Here is a 10188-nt window from a genome sequence, read left to right as displayed (position 1 = left end):
CCTGAATCTCTGAATTCCTAAATTCCCGGATTCCCGAATTTCTAAATCTCTGAATTCCTGAATTCCTGAATTCCTGAATTCCCGGATTCCTGAATTCCTGAATTCCATCCCGTTCCCGGAATCCCTGAATCCTGAATTCCCAAATCCCTGAATCCCTGAATTCCATCCCATTCCTTGGATCCCTGAATCCCCAAATTCCTAAATTCCCAAATTCCTAAATCCCTGAATCCCCGAATTCCTGAATTCCCGGATTCCTAAATTCCCAAATTCCTAAATCCCTGAATCCCCGAATTCCTGAATTCCCGGATTCCTAAATTCCCAAATTCCCGAATTCCTGAATTCCCAAATTCCATCCCAATCCCTGAATTCCCCAATCCCCGAATTCCCTGAATTCCCGAATCCCTCAATCCCCAAATCCCCCAATCCCACCCCCTCCCGTCAATCCCACTCCCGGCACCGCCCACTGTCCCCAAAACGTCCCCAAGTGTCCCCACCCCCCTGATTGTCCCCAAGGGTCCCAAAGTGTCCCCAGCGCCACCCCCCACTGTCCCCAAGTGTCCCCACCCCCACTGTCCCCAAGTGTCCCCACCCCCCCATCGTCCCCAGTGCCACCCCCCACTGTCCCCAAGTGTCCCCACCCCCACTGTCCCCAAGTGTCCCCACCCCCCCATCGTCCCCAGTGCCACCCCCCACTGTCCCCAAAATGTCCCCAAGTGTCTCCACCCCCCTGATTGTCCCCAAGGGTCCCAAAGTGTCCCCAGCGCCACCCCCCACTGTCCCCAAGGGTCCCAAATGACCCCAGGTGTCCCCAGGGCCACCCCCAGGTGACACAAGCCCCCCCCCCCCCCCGTGTCCCCCCTTTCCCCCCTTTGACGATGACAATGACAACGACAATGATGATGGTGAGGACAATGACGATGATGAAGGCGACCGTGACAACAACCATGACAATGACAACGACGACGATGACCGTGACAACAATGACCACGATGATGACAATGACCATGACCATGATGACGATGATGAAGATGACAGTGACAATGATGATGATGATATGACAATGACCATGATGAAGATGACCATGACCATGACGATGATGACAATGATGAAGATGATGATGATGACAATGATGATGATGATATGACAATGACCACGATGAAGATGACAATGACCATGACAATGACGATGATGACGATGATGATGACAATGGTATGATGACAATGACAATGATGATGAAGATGACCACCATGATGATCATGACGATGATGATGATATGATGACAATGACCATGATGATGACAATGATCATGACCATGACAATGATAATGATGACAGTGATGAAGATGACAATGATGATGATGATGATGATGATGATGATATGACAATGACCATGATGAAGATGACAATGACCATGACCATGATGACGATGACAATGATGATGACCATGACGACGATGATGATTATGACGATATGATGACAATGACAATGATGATGAAGATGACCACCATGACGATCATGACAATGACCATGAAAATGACGATGACGATGATGATGATAAAATGATGATGAAAAAATGATGATGAAGATGACCATGACAACGACCATGACAATGGCAATGATGATGATGATGATGACAATGATGACAATGACCATGACCATGATGATGATCATGATCATGACCATGATGATGATGATGATATGGCAATGACAATGATGATGAAGATGACCATGACAACGACCGTGACAATGACAATGACGACGATAATGATGATCATGACCATGACCATGACAACGATGATGGCCATGACAATGACCATGACGATGATGACGATCATGACAATGACCATGACAATGACGATGACGATGACAATGATGACGAAGTTGAAGATGACCATGACAATGACCATGACCATGACGATGGCCATGACAACGACAATGACCATGACCATGATGACAACGATGATGACCATGATGATGATGATGGCCACGACCATGATGATGACCATGACCATGACCATCACCACGACGACGATGACGACAATGACGACGATGACCACGACAACGTCCACCCCGCCCCCTCACACGGCCGTCCCGTCGCTGCCCTCCTCGGTGGTGGCCGTGCTGCGGGCCCGGCAGTCCCCGGCCGCGCTGGCGGGCTCGTCGCTGAGCACGCCCTTGAGCAGCGCCCTCCACGAGCGCCTCACCTGGCCCAGGCCCCGCCCCATCGCCAGGTAGATGATGGGGTTGACGCACCCGTTGACGTAGGCCAGCCCGGCCACCGCGGGGTCGGCGGCCTGGGCGCCGCGGAACGCCGCCGTGTCCGGCGCGCTGGCCGCCAGCACCAGCCCCACCACGTGGTAGGGCAGCCAGCAGACGAAGAAGCTGACGATGACCACCAGCACCGTCCTGGTGGCCCTCTGCGAGCGGCCCAGGCCCCGCGCCCGGACGCGGCTCAGGAGGCGGCCGTAGCAGCCCGAGATGACGGCGAAGGGCCCCAGGAAGCCGCAGAGGAAGCGGACGACGGCCACGGTCAGCTCGGCGCCGCGCTGGTGCGGCCGCACGGCGCCGTAGGACAGCACGCAGGTGGCCTTGTCCGAGAAGGGGTCGAGGCGGACGGTGCGGAAGACGAAGGAGGGCACGGTCAGCAGCGCGGCCGCCGCCCAGGCGCCGGCGCAAGCCGCGGCGGCCAGCGCGGGCGTCCGGCGGTTGTGGCACCACACGGGCCGGGTGACCAGCGCGCAGCGGTCGGCGCTGATGGCCGTCAGCAGCAGGACGCTGGAGAACATGGCCAGCACGGTCAGCGAGGGCAGCACCTTGCAGGCCGGGCGGCCCAGGGGCCAGTGGTGGTCGGTGGTCAGCGGCAGGGCCAGGAAGGGCAGGGCCAGGCAGCTGAGGAGGTCGGCCAGCGCCAGGTGGGAGAACCAGACGCCGTTGACGGTGCGGCGCAGCTCGGCCGCCGTCACCCAGAGCACGGCGCCGTTGCCCAGCACGCCCAGCAGGAAGATGAGCGCGTAGAGGGCCAGCACCAGGCGGTGCCCCACGGGGATTTCCGCCGCGCCCAGGTCCTCGTAGAGGTCGCCCCAGGTGTCGTTGCCCAAGGTGTCGTTCCAGGGGTCGTCCCAAGGGGACGGCAGGGTGGGCAGCGCGGCCATGGCGGGGCTGGGGACGCCTGCGGGGGGGTGGGGGGTGAGGAAAGGTGGTTGGAGGTGGGTTCTTCACCTGGCCAGGTGGTCCTGAAGAAGCCAAATTGGGTTCTTCACCTGGCCAGGTGGTGCTGAAGAAGCCAAATTGGGTTCTTCACCTGGCCAGGTGGTCCTGAAGAGCCCAAATTGGGTCCTTCACCTGGCCAGGTGGTCCTGAAGAGCCCAAATTGGGTTCTTCACCTGGCCAGGTGCTCCTGAAGAGCCCAAATTGGGTCCTTCACCTGGCCAGGTGGTCCTGAAGAGCCCAAATTGGGTCCTTCACCTGGCCAGGTGGTCCTGAAGAGCCCAAATTGGGTTCTTCACCTGGCCAGGTGGTGCTGAAGAGCCCAAATTAGGTTCTTCACCTGGCCAGGTGGTCCAGGAGCTTGCAAAAAACCCCCTGGCCCTACCCAAGGCGGGTTCTTCACCTGGACAGGTGGTCCTGAAGAGCCCAAATTGGGTTCTTCACCTGGCCAGGTGGTGCTGAAGAGCCCAAATTGGGTTCTTCACCTGGCCAGGTGCTCCTGAAGAGCCCAAACTGGGTTCTTCACCTGGCCAGGTGGTCCAGGAGCTTCCAAAAGACTCCCAACCCCACCCCAAGGTGGGTCCTTCACCTGCCCAGGTGGTCAAGGAGCTCCTAAAAGACCCCCAGCCCCACCCCACCAGGTGACCAAAGGTGTTTTGGGGGTCTCCAGCCCTATTTTTGGGCTCCTCAAACTCCATCTTGGGGGCCTTCAGCTCAATTTTGGGGTCCCCAGCTCCATTTTTGGGGTCTCCATTCCCATTTTTGGGGTTCCCAGCTACATTTTTGGGTTCCCAGCCCCATTTTGGGGTCTCCAACTCAATTTTTGGGGTCTCCAGCCCCATTTTTGGGTTCCCAGCCCCATTTTTGGGGTTTCCAGACCCGTTTCGGTGTCTTCAGCCTCATTCTGGGGTTCCCAGCCCCATTTCTGAGGTCCTCAGTCCCATTTTGGGGTCTCCAACTCAATTTTTGGGGTCTCCAGCCCCATTTTTGGGTTCCCAGCCCCATTTTTTGGTTCCCAGCTCCATTTTTGGGTTCCCAGCTCCATTTTTGGGGTCTCCAGCTCCATTTTTGGGTTCCAATCACCATTTTTGGGGTCCCCAGCCCCATTTTGGGGTTCCAATCCCCATTTTTGGGGTTTCCAGCTCAATTTTTGGGTTCCCAGCCCCATTTTGGGGTCTCCAACTCAATTTTTGGGGTCTCCAGCCCCATTTTTGGGTTCCCAGCCCCATTTTTGGGGTTTCCAGACCCGTTTCGGTGTCTCCAGCCTCATTCTGGGGTTCCCAGCCCCATTTCTGAGGTCCTCAGTCCCATTTTTGGGGTCTCCAACTCAGTTTTTGGGGTCTCCAGCCCCATTTTTGGGGTCCCCAGCCCCATTTTTGGGGTTCCCAGCTCCATTTTTGGGTTCCAATCCCCGTTTTTGGGGTTTCCAGACCCGTTTTGGTGTCCCCAGCCCCATTTTTGGGTTCCAATCCCCATTTTTGGGGTCTCCAGCTCCATTTTTGGGTTCCAATCCCCGTTTTTGGGGTTTCCAGACCCGTTTTGGTGTCCCCAGCCCCATTTTTGGGTTCCAATCCCCATTTTTGGGGTTTCCAGCTCAATTTTTGGGTTCCCAGCCCCATTTTGGGGTCTCCAACTCAATTTTTGGGGTCTCCAGCCCCATTTTTGGGTTCCCAGCCCCATTTTTGGGGTTTCCAGACCCGTTTTGGTGTCCCCAGCCTCATTCTGGGGTTTCCAGCCCCATTTCTGAGGTCCTCAGTCCCATTTTTGGGGTTTCCAAGTCAATTTTTGGGTTCCAAACCCCATTTTTGGGGTCCCCAGCCCCATTTTTGGGGTTCCCAGCTCCATTTTTGGGTTCCAATCCCCGTTTTTGGGGTTCCAGACCCATTTTGGTGTCCCCAGCCCCATTTTTGGGTTCCAATCCCCAGTTTTGGGGTCTCCAGCTCCATTTTTGGGTTCCAATCCCCATTTTTGGGTTCCCAGCCCCATTTTTGGGGGTCCCCACCCTCCTGTGTCCCCCCCTCCCCCCCGGATGTGGAATTTCCTCATCCTCCCCTCCCCCACCCCTCCCCATGGCGCAAGAATTTGGGAGAGGAACTGGGGAGGGGGAGGGGCAGCTCCACCCTTCCCCCCCCCCCGAGGGGTGGGGACCCCAAAAATGGGGCTGGGGACCCCAAAAATGGGTTCAGAGACCCCAAAAATGAGGCTGGAGACCCTCAAAAATGGGGTGGGGACCCCAAAAATGGGGCTGGAGACCCCAAAAATGGGGTGGGGACCCCAAAAATGAGGCTGGAGGACCCAAAATGAGGCTGAGAACCCCAAAAATGGGGTGGGGACCCCAAAAATGGGGCTGGAGACCCCAAAAAATGGAGTGGGGACCCCAAAAATGGGTCTGGAGAACCCAAAATTTGGGTTGGGAACCCCAAAAAATGGGTTTGGAGACCTCCAAAATGGGGTGGGGACCCCAAAAATGGGGCTGGAGAACCCAAAATTGGTGTGGGGGACCCCAAAAAATGGGGCTGGAGACCCCAAAAATGGGGTGGAGACCCCAAAATGGGGCTGGAGACCCCAAAAATTGAGTTGGAGACGCCAAAAATGGGACTGGGACCCCCCAAAATTGGTGCGGGGAACCCCAAAAAATGGGTTCGGAGATCCCAAAAAATGAGGTTGAGACCCCCCCCCCCCCAAAAAATGGGGTGGAGAACTCAAAAATGGGGTGAGGACCCCAAAAATCAGGCTGGAAACCCCCAAACTGGTCTGGAGAGCCCCCCCCAAACTGTTCTGAACTGGGAGGGGTCCCCAAAACCCCTCCAGGGAGAACAAAACCCCCCCCAAAATCTCCCCCCAAAAAAATGGGAATAAAGAGCCCAAAACTGAGACTAAAGAGCCCAAAAAAGCCCCAAAACGAGGCCGAAACCCCAAAATTCGGGCTGAGAACCCCCCAAACATGAGGCGGGGACCCCCCAAAATTGGGCTGGAGGGGGAGGGGACCCCGCAACCCCCCCGGGACCCCCCAAAATCCGCCCCCTCCCCCCTCACCTGGAGCGGCCGCTGCGGTTTTGGCGGAACCGGCGGGAAGGGGAAATAAACCCGGGGGGGGCAGGAAACCCCAAAAAAGGGGGGCTGGGAGGGGCCGGGGGGGGCGGGGAACCCCCAAAATTTGGGGGGGGGGGGGTGAAGACACCCGCACCCCAAAATTTGGGGTTTTTTAAGGGGGAAAATCCCCAAAACTGGGCTTTTTTTTCTTTGAGGGAAAAAAGCGCCAAATTTAGGGGTTTTTGGAGGAACCGCTCCAAAATTTGGGAGATTTTGGGGGTGAAAAACTCGAAGGGAACCCCAAAAATTTTTGGGGGGGGGGTTTGGGACACCCGGACCCCAAAATTCGCAGGTTTTTTTGGGGGGGGAAAACCCCAAAATTGGAGTTTTTTTTTTTAAAGAAAAAAGCTCCAAAATTGGGGTTTTTTTTGAGGAACTGCCCCAAAATTTGGGGGTTTTGGGGTAAAACATCCCGGGAGACACCCCAAAATTAACGGGGACACCCCAAAATTAAGCACGAAGCCGGAGGAGTTTTGGAACTTTTATTTGACAAACACGAAATTGGGGAAGGGGGGGGAACCCCAAAATCCCCTGGGGGGGGGAAATTTGGGGACCCCCACCAGGTGAAATTTGGGGTTTTTTTGGGGTCCCGGTCACACCTGGGGGGGCCTCAGGTGGGATTTGGGGTCCCCGCAGGTGAGATTTGGGGTTTTTGGGCCCCCCCAGGTGAAATTTGGGGTTTTTGGGGTCCCCCCAGGTGAGATTTGGGGTTTTAGGCCCCCCCCCCCCGATGAGATTTTGGGCTTTGGGGGCCCCCCAGGTGAGATTTGGGGTTTTTGGGGTCCCCCCAGGTGAGATTTGGGGTTTTTTTGGGGTCCCGGTCACACCTGGGGGGGGCTCAGGTGGGATTTGGGGCCCCCCCAGGTGAGATTTGGGGTTTTTGGGACCCCCCAGGTGAGATTTGGGGTCCCCCCAGGTGAGATTTGGGGTTTTTTTGGGGTCCCGGTCACACCTGGGGGGGCTCAGGTGGGATTTGGGGTCCCCCCCCCGTCACACCTGGGGGGGGTCGCTGGGTCCTCCTGTGGGGGGAGAGAGAGAAAAAGGGGCTGGAGACCCCCAAAATCCCAAATCCCCCCAAAAATCCCAAACCCCCAGGTGAGTTTTGGGATCCCCCAGGTGAGTCTGGGACCACCCAGGTGAGTCTGGGGTCCCCCAGGTGATTTTGGGGTTCCCCAGGTGAGTTTTGGGGTCCCCCAGGTGATTTTGGGACCCCCCCAGGTGAGTTTTTGCCCTCTTGAGATGATTTTGGGGTCCCCAGGTGAGCTTAGGGTCACCCCAGGTGCCCCCTCAGGTGAGTTTGGGATCCCCAGGTGAGTTTTAGGGTCCCCCAGGTGAGTCTGGGACCACCCAGGTGAGTTTTGGGGTCCCCCAGGTGAGTTTTGGGGTTTCCCAGGTGATTTTGGGGGTTTCCCAGGTGCCCCCTCAGGTGAGTTTGGGATCCCCAGGTGAGTTTTGGGGTCCCCCAGGTGAGTCTGGGACCACCCAGGTGAGTTTTGGGGTCCCCCAGGTGATTTTGGGACCACCCAGGTGAGTTTAGGGTCACCCCAGGTGCCCGCTCAGGTGATTTTGGGACTCCCCAGGTTGATTTTGGGGTTCCCCGGGTGAGTTTTGGGGTCCCCCAGGTGAGTTTGGGATCCCCAGGTGAGTTTTGGGGTCGCCCAGGTGATTTTGGGACCCCCCCCAGGTGAGTTTTTGCCCTCTTGAGATGATTTTGGGGTTCCCCAGGTGAGTTTTGGGGTCCCCCAGGTGATTTTGGGACCCCCCCAGGTGAGTTTTTGCCCTCTTGAGATGATTTTGGGGTCCCCAGGTGAGTTTAGGGTCACCCCAGGTGCCCCTCAGGTGAGTTTGGGGTGTCCCAGGTGAGTCTTTGTCCCCCCAGGTGATTTTGGGGTCCCCCAGGTGCACACGGGACCCCCCCGAACCCCAAAACCACTCCCGGGGTCGGTCTGGGACGAGTTTAATGCAGCAGCCAGGTACAGCCAGGTGTGCCCAGGTGAGCTCAGCTGTGCCCAGGTGAGTTCAGGTGTGCCCAGGTGTGCCAGCTGTGCCCAGGTGAGTTCAGCAGTGCCCAGGTGTGCCCAGGTGAGCCCAGGTGTGCCCGGGTGAGCTCAGGTGTGCCAGCTGTGCCCAGGTGTGCCCAGGTGAGTTCAGCAGTGCCCAGGTGTGCCAGCTGTGCCCAGGTGTGCCCAGGTGAGCCCAGGTGTGCCAGGGTGAGCTCAGGTGAGCCCAGGTGTGCCCAGGTGAGTCAGTCCAGCAGCGACAGCCCCAAGGAACCCCAAAAGCTCCCCCACAGACCCCAAAAAAACCCCCCAAAATCCTCCCTTGAGCAAAGCAGCAGTGCCCAGGTGAGTTCAGGTGTGCCAGGTGTGCCCAGGTGAGCTCAGCTGTGCCCAGGTGAGTTCAGGTGTGCCCAGGTGAGCCCAGGTGTGCCCGGTGAGCTCAGGTGTGCCCAGGTGAGCTCAGCTGTGCCCAGGTGTGCCAGGTGTGCCCAGGTGAGTCAGTCCAGCAGCGACAGCCCCAAAAGATCCCCCCAAGGAACCCCAAAAAAACCCCCTAGAGCCAAGCAGCAGCAGCCAGGTGTGCCCAGGTGTGCCCAGGTGAGCTCAGGTGTGCCAGCTGTGCCCAGGTGAGTCAGTCCAGCAGCGACAGCTCTGAAAGCTCCTCCAGAGACCCCAAAAAAAACCCCAAAAAGGCCCCCCCAGAGCCAAGCAGCAGCACCCAGGTGTGCCCAGGTGTGCCCAGGTGTGCCCAGGTGTGCCCAGGTGTGCCCAGGTGAGCTCAGGTGTGCCAGCTGTGCCCAGGTGAGTCAGTCCAGGTAGCGACAGCCCCAAAAGATCCCCCAGAGACCCCAAAAAGTCCCTCAGAGACCCAAAAAGGCCCCCCCAGAGCCAAGCAGCAGTGCCCAGGTGTGCCCAGGTGAGCTCAGCTGTGCCCAGGTGTGCCAGGTGTGCCCAGGTGAGTCAGTCCAGCAGCGACAGCCCCAAAAGATCCCCCCAAGGAACCCCAAAAAGGCCCCCCCAGAGCCAAGCAGCAGCACCCAGGTGTGCCAGGTGTGCCCAGGTGAGCTCAGGTGTGCCAGGTGTGCCCGGGTGTGCCCAGGTGAGCTCAGGTGTGCCAGGTGTGCCCAGCTGTGCCCAGGTGAGTCAGTCCAGCAGCGACAGCCCCAAAAGATCGACCAGGAACCCCAAAAAAACCCCAAAAAGGCCCCCCAGAGCCAAGCAGCAGCACCCAGGTGTGCCCAGGAGAGCCCAGGTGTGCCCAGGTGTGCCCAGCTGTGCTCAGGTGTGCCAGGTGTGCCCAGATCAGGACGTGGGGGGGCTCCCAGGGGAAATTTTGAGGGTTCTTTTTAAGATTTTGGGGTGAATTTGGGGTTTTTGGGGGGTCCCGAGGGGATTTTTGGGGGTCCCGGGGCTGAATTTGGGAGGTTTGGGATTCTTGGGGGGATTTTTGGGGGTCCCGGGGGTGTTTTTGGGGTCCCGGGGACGTTTTTGGGGTGATTTTGGGTTTTTTTGGGGTCCCAGATGTGTTTTTGGGGGGATTTTTGGGGTTTGGGGGTCCAGGGGGGATTTTTTGGGGTCCCAGAGGTGATTTTGGGTTTTTTTTGGGGTCCCAGGGCAATTTTGGGGCTGATTTGGGGTTTTTTAGGGGGTTCCAGGATTGGTTTTGGGGTGAATTTAGGGGTTTTTGGGGTCCCAGAGACGATTTCAGAGTTTTTTTGAGATTTTTGGGGGGATTTGGGGATTTTTGGGTGAATTTGGGGGATTTTTGGGGTGAATTTTGGGGTTTTGGGGGTCCCAGAAATGATTTTGGGGGTTTGAGGTTTCTGGGGGGATTTGGGGATTTTTGGGGTGAATTTTTGGAGTTTTGGGGTCCCAGAGCTGTTTTCAGG

General features: G+C 57.3%; 1 protein-coding gene across 2 annotated transcripts; it reads right to left on the bottom strand.

Moving 5' to 3' along the window:
- Positions 1 to 1959: 1959 nt before the first annotated feature.
- LOC119699242 (C5a anaphylatoxin chemotactic receptor 1-like) lies at positions 1960 to 7319 on the bottom strand. Of its 2 annotated transcripts, none has more exons than XM_038132458.1 (2): positions 7252 to 7319; positions 1960 to 3168 (listed from the first exon to the last, which is right to left on the bottom strand). In XM_038132458.1, the coding sequence occupies exon 2, from the start codon at positions 3149 to 3151 to the stop codon at positions 2078 to 2080; it is 1074 nt and encodes a 357-aa protein (XP_037988386.1). In that variant the 5' UTR covers positions 3152 to 3168; positions 7252 to 7319; the 3' UTR covers positions 1960 to 2077. The 2 variants fall into 2 exon arrangements, with proteins under 2 accessions (XP_037988386.1, XP_037988383.1); XM_038132455.1 differs by lacking the exon at positions 7252 to 7319 and adding an exon at positions 6243 to 6279.
- Between the last annotated feature and the right edge of the window lie 2869 nt (positions 7320 to 10188).

The sequence above is a fragment of the Motacilla alba genome, chromosome 3 (genome assembly GCF_015832195.1).
Source record: "Motacilla alba alba isolate MOTALB_02 chromosome 3, Motacilla_alba_V1.0_pri, whole genome shotgun sequence".
NCBI lineage: Eukaryota > Metazoa > Chordata > Aves > Passeriformes > Motacillidae > Motacilla > Motacilla alba.
This window is presented reverse-complemented; position numbering and strand designations above follow the sequence as displayed.